The 17649-nt window shown below is 35.9% G+C and overlaps 2 protein-coding genes across 3 annotated transcripts; one reads left to right on the forward strand and one right to left on the reverse strand.

The window, feature by feature from the left end:
• Nucleotides 1–100: 100 nt before the first annotated feature.
• LOC133289543 (cucumisin-like) lies at nt 101–10802 on the reverse strand. The gene is given in 12 exon segments (XM_061487510.1): nt 101–636; nt 1750–1761; nt 2059–2272; nt 2360–2474; nt 3600–3821; nt 3902–3963; nt 4058–4266; nt 9471–9775; nt 9870–10104; nt 10207–10298; nt 10496–10590; nt 10719–10802. Coding segments are annotated over 12 exon segments (2181 nt in total).
• A 531-nt stretch (nt 10803–11333) lies between these two features.
• On the forward strand, nt 11334–16237 carry LOC133289608 (uncharacterized). 2 transcript variants are annotated; one of them, XM_061487593.1, is made up of 3 exons: nt 11334–11453; nt 11555–11686; nt 15637–16237. In XM_061487593.1, exons 1-3 carry the CDS (start codon nt 11335–11337, stop codon nt 15788–15790), a joined length of 405 nt encoding a protein of 134 aa, XP_061343577.1. In that variant the 5' UTR covers nt 11334; the 3' UTR covers nt 15791–16237. The 2 variants fall into 2 exon arrangements, with proteins under 2 accessions (XP_061343577.1, XP_061343578.1); XM_061487594.1 differs by having other exon boundaries at nt 11555–11682.
• Nucleotides 16238–17649: the final 1412 nt, after the last annotated feature.

Raw genomic sequence — 17649 nt, forward strand, 5'->3', positions numbered from 1 at the left:
ACAAACGCAGCATTCTAACTTGGAAAGTGTCATCATGCGGTTTTCCAAATTAACTCTTACTTTTTTCTCATGTGATGCACACGCAGGATCATAGAATTTATCAAGCATCCCCATATATTACAATTGGACTTCTAACTTGGTAATTGCCATCATCCCAAACCAAAGAGGCAGAGGTTATTTCCACATTAATCTTCCCAGTAATTATAACCGAGAATGACTTTTTCTGCCCAATAGATGTGAAGGACAGAACATCTGGTTTCGCTTGAATATCCAAGAATGATGGAAACATTAATTGGGCTTTATAACTAGATGTTGCCGATCCCACATTTATAACTGTACGATGGAATGTACGATAGAAAGAGGCGTTTACTTTGAGAGCAAATGATGGGAGATTAAGATCGTATACAGCTAACTTGTTAGCATTCTTGCTGCAATTAGCATGATCTGGAGTGAGTACTCTGAGCTTTTCATTTGTATACCCTTCACCGCATAAGAACTTGACATAATCTGCTTCGCTAATATCATATACTAAACCAGGATTTGCTGCCTTAAGTGGATTAATTTGCCCCGCTCCATATGCAAATTCAGCTTCAGGATTAAGAGCAGCACTCATTGGGCTTTTTTACCCTTATAACCCTTTATTATTAATTAATTACCGATTTGACCTTGATTATAAACTATTTCAAAAATTTAACCCCCTCAAAAAACATAACACCAATCTGCCCCTGTTTGACCGTTGACCACCAAGCCTACCCGGGTACACCCCTCTGTACCCGGGTATTTTTTGAAAATTTTTGTCTACCCGGGTAGGGAGGCGTGTACCCGGGTATTGTTCTTCGCACCTGAGAAATTGCTTGAATTATTTACCCGGGTAGAGAGGGGTGTACCCGGGTAAATCTTCAACCACCCGGTATGATTACTCTTTGGATCTCCCATGCACTCTTCTTCTCCAAGCTTTGAATATGGAGGCACCGACTATCACGTGCTCTGCCTCTGCAACTTTTTTGGGTCTAAAGCACACAAATATTTTTCAATGATTATTTCAGAAAGAGAATTTTCAGTTAACAGTATAAATCCACAACCACAAACCTTGTCCCATGCATGTCTTCCCTGAACGTGATAATTCGTCATTTACCAGTAAAATGAAAAGCTGCATGCTCACACTAAATTTCTGTACCATGAACCCTGTCTTTATTTTCTTTCCGTCTCACTCTCCCCAATAGACCCGGTACCACATTTATATATAGGAGCGCGATTTTGACGTACATAAAAGTAGACCCCATCATAATCGATACGAACAGGGACCGCTTTGATGAGCAGTAAAGTGTTGATGTATGGAAATTCCAAATCCATTCTCAAAGCTAAAAGCTCTTCAAATTGGTTAGGCATGCTTAACTTGATAATACTGATCTATCTCATTAGCTGTAAAAAAGAGAGAAAAAATACCAAATGGGTGGTCGAAGATTTACCCGGGTACACCCCTCTCTACCCGGGTAAATAATTCAAGCAATTTTTCAGGTACGAAGAACAATACCTGGGTACACGCCTCCCTACCCGGGTAGACAAAAATTTTCAAAAAATACCCGGGTACAGAGGGGTGTACCCGGGTAGGCTTGGTGGTCAACGGTCAAACAGGGGCAGATTGGTGTTATGTTTTCTGAGGGGGTTAAATTTTTGAAATAGTTTATAATCAAGGTCAAATCGGTAATTAATTAATAATAAAGGGTTATAAGGGTCAAAAAGCCGCACTCATTGGGGTAGCTGTTAATTGGAATGTAGCATAAACATGTTCCACGGTCATACTTTGCTGACTAATTATATGACATGTCAAGAAAGAATGGCAAAGAAACTCTTACTTTGTCATATATATATATATATATATATATATATATATATATATGAAAAGAAATCATTCTACATCATTATAAGTTATAATTTTATCTGTTGATTTTATTTATATTTGACAGATCTAATTTATTAGATATATGTATGAAGCTTTAGACACAATTAAATCAACAAGTAATATATATGCATATATAAATGGAGAGGAGTCGTTACCTGTGGTCATCAAGGCAGACTTGATCATAGCAGCAGACCAATTGGGGTGAAATGATTTGACGTAGACAGCTGCCCCAGCGGCATGAGGACAAGCCATTGAAGTGCCAGAAATTACATTATAGTTTACTAGTCTTTTGTCACCTTGGACATCTGAAATTGGGGACATTGGAGAATATGCAGCTATAATATTAACACCTGGGGCAGCGAGATCAGGCTACAATATCAACAAATAATTGCAATGAGCATTTTGACAGCTCCAAGACGACAAATTGATATGAATTATACTAATCATTGAAGTTACCTTAAGAATGTTTGGAGTAATTGGATTTGGACCTCTTGCTGAGAACGAAGCTACGTAAGGTGCTAACGAATTATTGACTTCTTCACTCCTGAATATGGTGGCTGTTGCATTCTTGCTAATTAGTAGCATGTTAAATGAGAAAGGTTGAAGTCAGTAAATTAACATTTAAATACAGATTTTGCTTGTTATCAAAAAAAAAAATACAGATTTTGCTAACAAATGTCTTGAAGAAACCGGGAAAAAAAACAAAAGCATTTAATGCACTTTTTCATTCAATCACTTGTAAATACATTCTAAAAAAATATATGACTTTTCAGATATAGTTACTGAATAATCGAACTATTTAAAAGATTTCCTAATACATAATTACATGACATGGATGTTAGACATTTTCCTTTGGGCAATATTAACTAATTTGTTTTCTGTTTTAAAGTTAATAGATATTTCAGTTATATTATTTTGACTAGTTCATTGTGATCGTATTAAGTCGGGCTTATGACATCGGTTAGTATTGGGTCTAGTTGGATAGCAGTGTAGACTTTAGTGTGATCTTAATTTTTTATGATGAGTGGACCTAGTGGACACAAACTCTTTTCAGAGTATTTGGCTAAGTCCTCTTTCTAGCCTATTTTTATCGGGGTAAAATCTCATGAGCCATCATGCTTCCATCACACAGAGGCTGTCACTTTCGAAATATGTGAGAAACACAATATGTAATTTTATTTTTCTCTGATTTTGTGATAACCCAATAAGGTATGCACAATCTCTATTTTGATTTCATATTGTTGAGTATTTTATAATTATATAAATATCTTGGAACTTTAAATGTAATATTTGGTATCATAGCCTTGTGTATATAATTATAAAATCCATGTATAAAATCCATGTTTTTAAATGGAATGAAAGAAATTGAGTTATAAAAGTTGAAACTTTATGCATTAATTGGTGAATTTTTTGTTCGACTGAATTGAGAACCTTAGGATTTTTGTTCTACTCAAGATGTTTCTATTCATATATATAAGGGTTTAACTTTTCTTATGTTGTAGGATTGTAGGAGAGAAAAAAAGTAAAGAGAAGTTAAATGTGGGTCCCATATTTTATATTAAAAAAGAAAAGAAAAATTATTTGGCACGGAAAACGAATTTATGTAGGAAAATGAGATTACCTCATATGACATGAGAGTATTATTTCCCTATATATAAACATTCAACTTTATAATTAAGTCCATAGGGACCTGTACCTCGCTGAAACAATGTAAGATTTTACGAGTCTGGCGTCGGTAAGAGTGAGAGCAGTGGAAGGCAGGGCATATGTACTGGGGAGGTCTTTCTCAATATCTGTACGTATAACAATAAAACCAACTGCACCAGACAAAAACCCAATATCTGTACCGTTGTAGTCATTACATAGAACGATCTTTCCCTTCACCAAACGTTTATCCAAAGTCTTCTCGCTGCAACTCCTGATCAATAATATATATATTAATATAAATATACGAAGTGGTGACAAAGAAAAATCGCATAACAATTCACATTTCAATACCCGGATGAGAAAATCAGGGGAAACATTTTGCCTTTGAGATCGAATGTGTTCATTGAAACCCCCTGTGTATATGGCAGAGTCAACCAAAATAATTAATATTTCTTCTGATTTTATATTAAGTATAAGAGTTAGTGTAAGTTGTTTAAATAATGATACCTCATAAACCATGCCATTGCCCAATTGAAGCTTGGTAAGGAACATTCTGTTAATAGTGGTAGCAGCCACAGAAAGTAACCAAGGGGGATAATTTGTCATAGAGTAAAGCTCCGGACCCTCATTACCTGCTGCATTTGACGTCAATATGCCTCTTTTCATTGCATGGAAACTTCCTATATTAATTCCTTCTTCAAAATACTCAGGGTGTACTGTGCCTCAAAGAAATGCAGAAGAGTCGAGAGAATTTGGAGAGAAGAAGAAAGAGAGCAATTGCATTTTGCATGTGTTGAATGAATTCACAAATGTAATACAGGATATGTAGTTTATATACTACAAGAATCATGAGTGACTCAGCACTCTTATGAGAAGACATCTGTTAACAGAAGCAGAACAGAAAGCTAACAAACTGACATCTGTAACAGAAAGCTAAACTGATACAAGCTTAGCTAAGCAAAAGCTAACTGAAGGCTACGCTAGGCAAAACTAATTGGAAGCTGCAGTGGAGCTAATACACCCCTGCAAACTCAGAGTATGTGATTGAAGGATGCTGAATCTACAACTCTGAGTTTGTCACGAAGAGAAGCAAAGCGGTGAGCTCCAAGAGGCTTGGTGAGAGTATCTGCGATCTGATCAACTGCTGGAACATGAATAACCTGTAATTCCTTGGCAATCACTTTCTCTCGAACAAAGAAGATGTCAAGTTCCATGTGCTTAGTGCGAGCATGTAAAACTGGATTGTGAGATAATGCTACGGTGCTGAGATTATCACAGCAGACAAGTGGAGTGCTAAATTGAACTTGCAGTTCTTTAAGTAAGGATTTTAGCCAAAGAATTTCAGCAGTGGCAAGAGCAAGACTTCTATATTCAGCCTCCGTGCTAGACCGTGCCACAACAGTTTGCTTCTTGGACCACCAAGATACAAGGTTGGCTCCAAAGAAAACACACGCTCCGGAGGTGGATCGGCGATCATCTGGATCAGAGGCCCAGTCTGCATCACAAAATGCAGTGATGGAGAAATGATTGCTAGGATGGCTTGGTTGCAGGACAAGACCATATGCAAGTGTGCCCTTTAAATAGCGAAGAATACGTTTGACAATGGTCCAATGCTCCTCCAAAGGTTGTGACATGAACTGACACATTTTGTTAACAGTGTAGCTGATTTCAGGTCTTGTTAACGTGACATATTGCAATGCCCTAACAATGGAGCGAAAGTGAAATTGATCAGAGTAGTAGTTGGATCCAATTTTGGAAAGCTTGCATCCGGATGGCATGGGAGTTGAGATTCCCTTTGCTTCTGCCATATGAGACTTGACAAGTAAGTCTCTAATATATTTGGACTGAGAGAGAACAACAGCACCTGAATCTGTTCGTTTGACTTCAATGCCCAAAAAATAATCAAGTTCACCAAGGTCTTTAAGAGCAAACTGAGAGTGAAGTTGGGTGATCAGATTTTGAACAAGGAGAGCATCACTTCCTGTAATAACAATATCATCCACATAGACAAGCATGAAAACACATTGGCCATTGCTACGACGAATGAACAAGGAAGGATCGCACTTGCTGCCAAAAAATCTCAGCTTCAGCAGTCCTTCTTTCAACTTGTCAAACCAAGCCCTTGGTGCTTGTTTTAGGCCATAAAGAGATTTCTTTAACCTGCAAACAAGAGACCTATCATTAGAAGTAAACCCAGGTGGTTGTTGCATATAAACCTCCTCCTCAAGAATGCCATTGAGGAAGGCATTGTTGACATCAAGTTGCCTTAGTGACCAACCATATGACACAGCTATGGTAAGAATGGTTCTAATAGTGATGGGTTTGACTACTGGTGAAAAGGTTTCATTGTAGTCAAATCCAGCTTGTTGATGGAATCCCTTAGCTACAAGTCTTGCTTTGTACTTATTCAAGCTCTCATCTGAATTTTCTTTTACACGAAAAACCCACTTGCATCCTATTGCTCTTCGGTTGGGTGGAAGAGGGACTAAAGTCCAAGTGTTGTTTGCTTGAAGAGCATCATACTCAGTTTGCATTGCTGAGAGCCAATGAGGAGTTGCCAAGGCCTGTTTAATAGAGCTTGGTTCAAGAGATGTAATCAGAATTGTGGGATCAGTGGAGCTAGAAGTCAGATTACAGTGGTAGTCTGTAAGGTAGGATGGAGGGTGAGAGGATCGAGTGGAACGTCTCTGAGACTCAATTGTAGGTAGAGGTGGAACATCAGGTATAGGGAGAGAGGGAACATCACATGATGGTGGAGATGGAAGCTGAGGTGAAAGGGCAATTGGTGGTTCTGTATGAGAAAGTGGAGGGGATGAGATATTGGAAGTTGAGGGAGATGTGATAACAGGACAGATAGGAGAGGTGCTAGATATGACATCTGTGTAGGAATTGGGTAAGGCACATGCAGAGGACTGAGATGCAATGACTGATGGACTGGGAGTAACAATTGGTATAAGATTATTGACAAATAAGCTAGAAGCATCAGCAGAAGATGAGTTGGACTGAAACCAAGAAGTGTAGGGGAACTTATTCTCATTAAACAAGACATCCTTAGAGATGAATAACCTCCCATTGGAATTGAGACACTTGTATCCTTTGTGGTTTGGTGAATATCCAAGAAAAACACATTCACTGGATCTAAAGTCGAGTTTATGTTGATTGTAGGGTCTAAGAAAAGGGAAGCATGCACATCCAAATACTTTGAGGAATCTGTAATCGGGTGTAACTTTGAGCAGTTTGGTAAATGGCACTTCAAAGTGTAATGAAGTAGTAGGAAGGCAATTAATGAGATATACAGCTGATATGAAAGCATGATCCCAAAATTTCAATGGTAGGGAAGCATGTGCAAGAAGAGTAAGACCAGTTTCAACAATGTGACGGTGCTTTCTCTCAACCACACCATTTTGGTGATGGGTGTGAGGACATGCTAGTCTATGGGTTATGCCTAAGTGCTGAAGAAGTTGGGTGAAGGGGCGAAATTCACCTCCCCAATCTGTTTGGATGGCTTTGATTGTTACTTGAAACTGGTTAGAAATGAGGGCATGGAACTGTTTGAAGGTTGAAATAGCTTCTGATTTTTGTTTTAAAAGATAAATCCAAGTGAACCTGCTATGAGCATCAACAAAGGACATGTAGTAGGTGTATCCCATGGTAGATTTGATTGGGGCTGGACCCCATAGATCACTGTATATGAGGTCAAAAGGTTTGTTATATTTAGTTGTAGACAAAGTAGAAGGTAATCTGTGAGCCTTTCCCAAGCAACAAGCAGAACAGAAAAAGGAATTGTCTTTATTAGGAATGGAAATATTACAAGTTTGGAGAACATTTTTAAGTGCCTCATTGTGAGGATGACCTAAACGACAATGCCACAAGTTGTACAAGTAATTTGATTCAACTGGTGTGCTATTTACAGATTCAGTGGTATTAGCACACTGAGATTGAGCAACAATGGGCATCAAATCAGAAGACAATGATGAAGTACAAACAGAATTACAGACTGAATTACAAACAGAATGACAAGAAGACAATGAGTTACTATTCTGCCTAATTTGTCTTGATGAGTGAGGGATTTGAACACCATTGAACTGATACAGTCCATCAGTTCCTAATGCACCTTCAAGCAGTACCTCATGAGAGTCCTGTGATTTAACATAACATGAGAATGGGTGAAACTCAAAAAACACATTGTTATCTTTGGCAAATTTGCTAACACTGACTAAGTTTTTGGTGATAGAAGGGACAAGAAGTAAATTGTGAAGAAATAGATTTGTGTGTGGTTTGAGTGGGGATGAAAAATGAGAAGAACCAACAGCTCTAATATCCAGACCTTGGCCATTGCCAATGAAAATCTGATCAGAACCTGAAAGCTGAGAACTCTGAAGCAAATTGTTAGGTTCAGCAGTTACATGGTGTGAAGCACCTGAATCTGGATACCAATCCAATGTTGGTGCTTGAGATGGAGTAGGCAACAGTCCTCGTTGGAGTGTAGCATTGTGCTGTGAGGATGAATGCTGTGCTGGAAGTGAGGTAAGCATAATTTGTGGAGATTGAGTGCTGACAGGAGGTCTCACATACTGAAATGTCCTCTGGTATGAGTTTGTGTTGAAATATTGAGGTGTTTCTGGTTCAGGATGTGTAGGAGTGAAATGTTCATCAAACCTATGCCAACAATTATGAACATTGTGTCCAAACTTGTAGCATAGCTGACACTGAAGATTGCTACGACCTCCACGGCCTCTACCACGATAGCTTCTGCCAAATGATCTTCCTCTACCTCTGCTAGCAGCATTCGAGCCATTGTTGAATTGTTGATCAAACGCAGGTGAGGTCAGAGGAGCAACATTGCTAGAATTTTCATTCGGATTCGAGTTTGGAACTTTTTGAGAAAGATTTACTGTCATTGATTCAGACAACAAAGTTTCATTCTGTTTAGCTAGCATCATTTCATATGCTATGAGTTCAATTCTCAAGTCATCAAGAGCATATGGATTTTCTCGTGCACGAACTGAGGAGACAAAAGCATTGAATTCAGGTGGAAGTCCATCTAAAATTATTTCTGTGTGTTCATCTGTTGAGACTGGATTCTTGATAGCCTTTAGTTCATCACATAATGTCTTTACATGTCGAAGAAATTCAACCACAGATTTGTTACCTTTCTTGACAGTTCTAATTTCAGATCTGAGTTGGCGTAACTTTGAACGCATCATTCCATGAAAAAGTTTGTGAATCTGTTCCCAGGCTTCATAAGCATGATGAACTCCTAGAATTTCATTGAGAATCTCTTCAGAAATTGTTGACAGTAACCAAGAAAGAAGCATTTGATCTTGTTTGATCCAATCAGTGTAGACTGGATTAACTATTTCTTGAGTTCGATTCAGTTCTGATTCAAACTGTAGCGGAATCTTAGGATTGACAAGAAAATGATGCAGTTGATGAGACATGATAACCGGTTCTACAATCTGGCTCCAAAGCAAAAAATTCGTCTCTGTTAGTTTAACAGAGATCTGGTGATTAAACAGCAATGTAGTAGTCTTGTGTTCAGCCATTGAATCTTGAGATGGAGTTGCGGAAGACATGATGTGAGCTTGTATCAGGCCCTCAGAAAGAGAGCTCTGATACCATCAAAGAAATGCAGAAGAGTCGAGAGAATTTGGAGAGAAGAAGAAAGAGAGCAATTGCATTTTGCATGTGTTGAATGAATTCACAAATGTAATACAGGATATGTAGTTTATATTCTACAAGAATCATGAGTGACTCAGCACTCTTATGAGAAGACATCTGTTAACAGAAGCAGAACAGAAAGCTAACAAACTGACATCTGTAACAGAAAGCTAAACTGATACAAGCTTAGCTAAGCAAAAGCTAACTGAAGGCTACGCTAGGCAAAACTAATTGGAAGCTGCAGTGGAGCTAATAGTGCCAACTGGTCCCGTTGATATAGAAATCAAGTCAACTCCATCAGCAATTGCTTCATCAAATGCTGCAAGTGTGTCAGCATCATCACAACCAGATTTCCAACATATTTTGTACATAGCAATTCGTGCTGATGGAACTCCTCCACGGGCTGTTCCGCTGGCAAAGCCTAGTAGACTTGCATGGTTAACCAAGTTTCCAGCAATTGTTGATGTGCAGTGTGACCCGTGCCCTTCTGTATCCCTAGGAGATTTTATGTCCCCTTTGGTATAATCACTTTCGATATTAAAGTATTTTGCACCAATCACTTTGCTGCATATAATAAGTGCTGACTTGCTTTAATAAATTATACTTTTTTGGAAAGGGTTAAATTGAAATTTGTATTATATATAAAAGAGATTATTACTTGTTGCAGGTAAAGTTATGGCATGAACCCTTCCATTTGCTTGGTGGTGGACCAAATCCTTTGTCACTGAAGCTCTCAGACTCTGGCCAAATTCCTGAGTCTATTACTCCAACAATTATGTCACTCTCAATACTTGTTCTTTTGACTCGCTGGGGAAAGCCTAGGAAGTCCCACGATCTTGTTGTGCGAAGTCGGTTCTTTTTGTTTGGGAAAACAGAGACGACAGTGTCCATTTCTATTGCAATACCAAAGAAATTAACAGTGTGCTTTAATATCCGAGAACACAGTGTGTGAATATATTTTAAGCAATAGTGGGGTTAAAAGGAGATTATAGTACCTGCCATTCTTTCCGCCTCTTCTTCTGTTAATTTCATGACGAACCCATTAAAGCTCTTGTAGCTGTGAAGTATAGCTTCTGGTGCAAAATCACTGGTTTAATGCACAAATTGGATGATACTCTTCTTGGATAAGAAACAAAACAATAAAATATAGCTGTATTTTCATTATTGCAGTTAGGCTTCACACTATACTGTAAAAAACATATTGCATATGCGGTATTGTACGATTATTTTTGAAGTATTTCTAAAACTTCAAAAATGGATTAGACAATAGACATAATGTTCAACCTGCCAAGGATCTTTTGAGCCATGTCCATATGACGAAAAGGTAAGGATGTGGAGTCCATGTCCTTAGGATGATCACGCATGTAGACAATATAAGTCTGTAATCAGAAAATGATATGATCAAATTAGAGGGAGGAAATTTTGAGAACCATGAACGTCTTGATTAGCTATGTATTGTACGTAGTAAATAATAATTAATAAGAGACGTATATATGCATATATTTGCCTTCCGATCATTCTTGGAATATGCCTGATTAATTATCAAAATGCAGATAAGAATGAAAAGAAGGCATGGCCTTAAGGAGACCATATCTGCCTCAGGAGATCAAAAAATGACAAGAAGAAAAAAGCTTTGAGGAGGATTAGATGAATGTGACTATGCCTAATTACCCCAAAGAGTATTTATAGTGGAAGAAAGTGAATTAACTTTACTTCTGGCTTACAAGTTAAAAATCGATGCAAAGTAATAATTTATTCCATGACTAAAGTCCAAACCCATATAGTACAATTATATTGAGTATCCACCACCACTGTCTCAATCATGCTACAAGCATCCCCACCACCTCTGAAGCATGGACACGTTGGGAGAAAAAGTGTATCGGACACGTGTCGGACATCGACATGTTTGGACACACTCTGACACGTGTTCGACACGTGGTCAATTTTTTGAGACACGTTGACTAGGGAGACACGTGATTTTGACCGAATCCGACACGCGGTCAACGTATTGGAACACGTTTTGACATTTTTTGTAAAAATAAAATAAAATAAAAATTAAAAAAAAAGTAAAAATATTTAATAAAAGTTATTGGATTAGAACCCTATGTTCTGTCTGGACGGCGATGCTACCCTTTTCTTCTTCGTCATCTCCGTCGCCTCTCGCTCTCGCTCTCGCCTCATCTCTGTTCGTCTCCGAATCAGAAACCGTTCCTTCCTTTGATTTTGATTTCAACTGTTTAAGGTATGTAATGTTCTTGTGATTCTTTTGACCACAAATTATTAGAAACCGTTCCTTCTTCGTCATCGCCTCTGGACGCGATTTTGATTTCAATTACATGGCAGATATTCTTATGATTATTATTTATTATCCGTTCATGGCAACTATGCATACATAGAGTCGCTGTCACTCCCAAGTGAATATGGTGTCAGCATGAAAACACCACCAACAGAGACAAACCAGAAGAATTGTGGTAGGTAATGTTCTCTAATTCTTTTTTTTGTAACTTGTTCATCTCTGTATTCATCTTTCAACTGTTGATGTACAATTTATTATCTTAAAAACTAGTGATTATCAGTCTTGTATCTCTTGTTGCTTGGCTGTTGGTGACGAATTAAGATACAATATATGTGTCTGGAAATGGAAGTTACTGAACCTTGGAATTGTTTCTCTTTCAAATCCTTTGCATTGTACATTTTTTAATATATTATGGTAGAAGTTTTGGAGGAGCTGGAAAGAATTAAAGGTGGGGATGATAAGCCTAAGCATATAGAGGAAGCATATGTTCGAGGTGCTATGAACTCCCTGTGTAACATACATATAAATGAAGGGATTTCTTCTTTTCTTGTTTGGAGCCTCGGTGTCTTTCACTTCCTGTGCTCATCAATGCTATTACATAGCTTATCTATTTTAATTTAAGAAATACCAGAATTACAGACATGGCTATCATTTTGAATATATATATTAAAAATATTATTTAATATCAAAACATGTCCCAACGTGTCCAAATTTGACATTTTTTAGAATTAACGTGTCGTCGTGTCATGCCGTTTCCTGTGTCAGTGTCCGTGCATCATAGCCCACCACTATCAAACTAACCTTCAATTCACTTCTACTAATTTTTTCCCCTCGATCGTTGTTGTGACTTGTGAGAGTAATCACGTGAATACAGCTGCAACTAATTACATATCTATGTTTAAGAAGTGATTATTGTAAAGTTCGAACTTTATCTTTTACTTAGGATGTGGTTCGTTTAAGAAGTGCTTATTGTAAATAGAGGTGGCAAAGTGGGCGATCTGCCTCACTCCGTCCCAAAATGAGTCAGCCCGCTTCGCTTTTGAAAGTGGGCTGAAAAACTCAGCCCGTCTCGTTTGACGTTTGGGCGGGTTGGCCCGCCGGCCCGAGCCTATTTTACACTGACCCGCCTCGACCCGTCTATGTCCGCCAAAAAATGAGCTCGCCCCGCCTCGCTTTTGAGATGGGTTGAAAAATTCAGCTCGCCCTGTCCCGTTTGGTGGGTTGGGTGGGTTGGCCCACCAAGCCAAACCCGTTTTGCCGGCTCTAATTGTAAAGTTCGAACTTTATCTTTTGTTGGATAATTTATTAATAATGCAATATAAATGAGTAACTGTATATTACTTTACATAATTGGTTACACTTGAATTTGTATTTTTTTATTATTATGATGAGTGATATGTTCAGCACTTCTTAACTAATCCACTTCTTCCATCTAGTTAAAAGCAGGTCATATATGAGTAAAGAATTCACAAAGATAATATTTTTCATAGCCATATCCTAATTTATTAGTATAACTAAGGTTTGACCATGTAACTATGTGTCTACTTAGATATTACATTTTCATATATTGCTTAATGAACCGTTTAGGGTTTTTTTTTTTAATTTAGGGAAAAGTTCAAAAAAAAAAAGTCATGCAATATTATTTTAAATCACTTATATCCTTGTGCTTTTTTTAATTGACTAATTAACTCCTTTTTATTTTGTTTTATCCATATTTCTGCTTAACACTGTTAGAAAATTAACAGTGTTAAAGAGAGGTGTGAATGAAAAAAAATAACAGGAAATCAAATATTTGGGATACTATTTTATTGAGTTTTTAGTTCTAACTATTAGATTTGATGGATTAGGATTACTATTTTATTGAGTTTAATATAAATATTTGGGATATCTTATGTTTCTTTGCAAAATTTATGGATATTATAAGTTTAGTTTCATTTTTTTGTTAAATTATTGAATGTTAAATATAATATATACTACATAAATTAAAAATATTATTTAATATCAAAACGTGTCCTAACGTGTCAAAATTTAACATTTTTTAAAATTATCGTGTCGGAGTGTCGTGTCATGTCGTATCACGTATTCCGTGTCAGTATCGGTGCTACATAGCCACCATCTCCTTTCACTCACTCACTCCCTCTCTCTCTCTAAGTGATTTCTCTCTCTAAAAGGTTAGTTTTCAAATTTATTTAAATTTTTTTGCTTTAATAATTTATTTAATTTATTATTTTATGCATTATTTTATTTAATGTTGATATTTGAAACCTTAGGTTAGTTAATGTGTTAATTTTAATTCATGTATAAATGGTTAGGTGTAATTCATTTATTTTTTTATTTATGCTCTAATAATTTTTTACTATTATTTAATGTTGATATTTGAAACCTTAGGTTAGTAAATGTGTTAATTTTTTTGACGCATAAATGGTTAGGTCTAATTCTTTATTTTTTATTTATGCTTTAAGAATTTTGTAATATTATTTAATTTTAGTATTTGAAACCTTAAGTTAGTAAATGTGTTAATTTATTTCTTACATAAATGGTTAGGTGTAATTAATTTCTTTTTTAATTTGTGCTGTAATAATTTTATAATATTATTTAATGTCGATATTTGTAACCTTAGGTTAGTAAATGAACTAATTTTTTGACGCATAAATGGTTAGGTGTAATTCATTTATTTTTTTATTTACGCTGTAATAATTTTTTAATATTATTTAATGTTGATATTTGAAACCTTAAGTTAGTAAATGCGTTTTTTTTTTATGCATAAATGGTTAGGTCTAATTATTTAATTTTTTAGTTATGCGTTAATAATTTTGTAATATTATTTAATGTTAGTATTTGAAACCTTAGGATAGCAAATTTGTTAATTTATTTAACACATAAATTTCAATTCATAATTCGCTACCAGGTACAGTGAATTATGTGGGGTTTTGACACGTGTCCTGACATTGATTGGACAGGAACTGACCCAATTGACACGTAATTCGCTACACTGTGCAGTGAATTATGTGTCCAACAACATTTTTTCATATTATCATGCATAATTCGCTACACAGTGTAGCGAATTACTGCCTGCTTGACACGTGTCATGTTGCTGACTGTGCAGACTGAATCTTGACCACATAATTCGCTACCCTGTGTAACGAATTATTCCAACTAATTGTGACTTGCCACATCAACAAGCATAATTCACTACACAAAGTAACGAATTATGTCACGTAGCATTCTGAGAAATTTTACTGTTGACGTGGCAGTCTGATAAATTTTTTGTTGAAACGTAACAAAATGATCATTGTTCCGTGAGAAAAGTCTAGTGTCTGAGCTCCAAATATTGTTCACAATTATTTGTGGGATGTGAGGCTGTGCTATGTGCCTTTTCTTTCGAGTAAAATATCTTTTGTTGATCAAGAAATATTATGTTATTCAATTTAATTTTTTTTTTTAAAATTCATCCGTGATACATTTAAAATTTAAAATTTAAAATAGATTCATATTAATCCTTTTAAGAAATCAAAATGGATTTGTTTTTAATTTCAGAAGAATAACAATTTTTACTAATTTGATATATTTTGAATTTTAAAAGAAAAACAAATCAACTTTTTAAAAATAAAATTAAAATGAATTCTGTAATTTTTATTGAGTACCAAAATATACTTCACACTTTTCTTTATTACGATTAGAACCGTGCTGTATATAAATTCATTCGCGGAGGATGAAAGACTCATATCATCAATAGCCAGACTTTTCGTCTTTTTCCCTAATAATTAAAATAAAAAAAAAGCTAAAGGTAAATTGTTGATGGTATGATACAGGCTATAGCATTAATAATAGAAAAAAAAATAAAAAAATATCAATAAAAATTAAAAGAGAAAAATCAAAATGAATCATAAATGAGTTGCGATTACCGAATTTTGTCTCACCAAAAAAAGTGCATAATTAAATCTTTAAAATTTTTTCGAAAAATAAAAAATTGATAGCTGATAAGTGTCTAAGACACTATGTTTTATGGCTAAAAAGAGTTCAAATAATGACTAAAATAGTTAAAAATATAGTGTTAAATTAATAAAATAGTAAAACAGAATGAATTGTCAACAAATAAACAAATTCTAAATATTTGTTGTTGTTTCAGGTTGTTGAGACTGGAATACTGGAATAACAAAGTAAGAAAACAAGGCAACGAATCCGTGGAGCAATGGAAAATCAGAAATGAAATAATAAATAAAATAAAAATTGTAATGCTAGCAAAGTTGCTAGCTAGAGCTAGCAAGTGGGCGAGCAGCTAGCAAAGTTGCTAGCTAGAGCTAGCAAGTGGGCGAGCAGCTAGCAAAGTTGCTAGCTAGAGCGAGCAAAATGGCCAGCAGCTCGCTAAGGTCTTAGCATAGGCGACCGATGGAGCGAGCGGATCAGCAAATTAAAGCCCATATTTTCCCTTTAAATACAACGCGAAGGAAGCCGTAAAAATTCATTCTGGAACGCGAAAAAAGAAGGCACTCAGAGACGAAGCGAAGGAAGGAGCATAAGCGTAGCACTGGATCGTGGCAGAGGAGAAGGAATGAGTCAACTCTGCACCATTGATCATCACTTTTAGACAAGTTTATCATGAACTCAGTTTCTTTTACAGTAGATTTTAATTCCGTCGTTATGAGTATGTTAGGCTAAATTACTTTCAGTAGTTAGGAAGATACAGAACCAATGGGTTCTTAGTTGATGTTTGTTTATTCTTATGAATTACATTCTTGTTTCTAAATTATGCAATCAATCTAATATTTATGCTTAGTTTTATTTATGATTTGATCACTCGTAAATAAACACATGAGTCATATATGACAATAGGGATGTTGGTATGTGATTCTGATTGGTTGATTGCTGGAATTTACATGATCTAGGGATAGACTTGTGAATTTTATAACTGTGAGTTCTTGCGTTAATGCTTGTTTTATGAAAAAGTACTAAGGGATTAGGCTTTGGATTAGAATAAAGAATTAAATTACCAAGGGATTGAGATTTAGTTAATTATAGAAAGAGCTGTTAATAATTTAATCTTGAATGTAATCGTAAGAGTAAGCAAACTCGTTAAGAAACCATTGGGGAAGTTGAATCCTAACTACGCCTTTTATTGAAAACTTAAATCAATTTCTTTTAGCTTTAATTAATTTTGAATTCAATTTCTAAAATATTAAAAACCAAAAATAAGTTTATAAATTCTGTTTTTACTTTAATCACAATATTCTCCAGAAAATCTTTAATGATCGATCCAACTTTAATTAAATAATAGATTATTGCTTGGTCATCAGTCCTCGTGAGATTGACAACGTTCTTATCACTTTATTACTTGTACGATCGGTGCACTTGCCGAGTTCGTCAACAATAGCCCTATCCCCACACATCAATTCTTCTGTCCTGTCCACTCACAAGTCACCCTCACACGCTTTCTCTCAATATTTTATTTTACTTTATTTTTTCTCCGCCTGCTCCTTCATTTAGACTTCTTAGGGTACCTAACTTATTGTTCCTATTGTTCATACTTATGTTAGGGTAGCTATTGTTCATAAGTAGCCGATTCTGTCAACACACGCGCTACTTCTGACATGAATGCATAAACTTATTCAGTCAACTCCTGTTGTTAAAATAATAGATACGAACTACAAAAGAAGAAAATGATAATCGGATGGATTTGAAGGGAGCTCAAAATGGGAAACAACATGATTATTCTGCACGTTTGAAAGCTCCACGGAAATTTTTGACAAGTTTAGGTCACAGTGAAGCTTAAGGAGATGAAAATGAATATGTGAATATTGCTATTGAGCTTATTAGATGCTGTCAGAATGATATTGGGGAGCTTGGAATATTCTCTGGCTAAGGAAAATAAAGCTGGTCTAGAGAAAAGTTGAGAACCACAAAAACAAAAATAGATGAAATCTTGGTCAATGTCCAAGCATAAGAGAGAATTTTTCAGCGAGTATAATGAATTGTGCGGAAAATGGGCCCTAAATTCCACTAAGTTTAATGAAGACACCACTATACAGCATCAACCAAAAGGGGGACACCAAAAAAAGATCCATCAAATAAAAAACAACGTTGATAGCACTCTCCAGCACACTTCCAAGTTCCAACCTCGTTTCCCACTGGGTCGGTCCAGGAA

Source organism: Gastrolobium bilobum, unplaced genomic scaffold (assembly GCF_033153095.1).
Source record: "Gastrolobium bilobum isolate Gb01-03AN ecotype WA unplaced genomic scaffold, APGP_CSIRO_Gbil_v1 utg937, whole genome shotgun sequence".
Lineage (NCBI taxonomy): Eukaryota > Viridiplantae > Streptophyta > Magnoliopsida > Fabales > Fabaceae > Gastrolobium > Gastrolobium bilobum.

Bases quoted from the DNA above. Each gene is read 5' to 3' on its own strand.
- LOC133289608 (XM_061487593.1), top strand. From the start codon at position 11,335: ATGCTACCCTTTTCTTCTTCGTCATCTCCGTCGCCTCTCGCTCTCGCT. The intron at 11,454-11,554 runs GTATGTAATGTT...ATTACATGGCAG, and splicing joins TTTGATTTCAACTGTTTAAG to ATATTCTTATGATTATTATT. The intron at 11,687-15,636 runs GTAATGTTCTCT...TTGTTGTTTCAG, and splicing joins AACCAGAAGAATTGTGGTAG to GTTGTTGAGACTGGAATACT.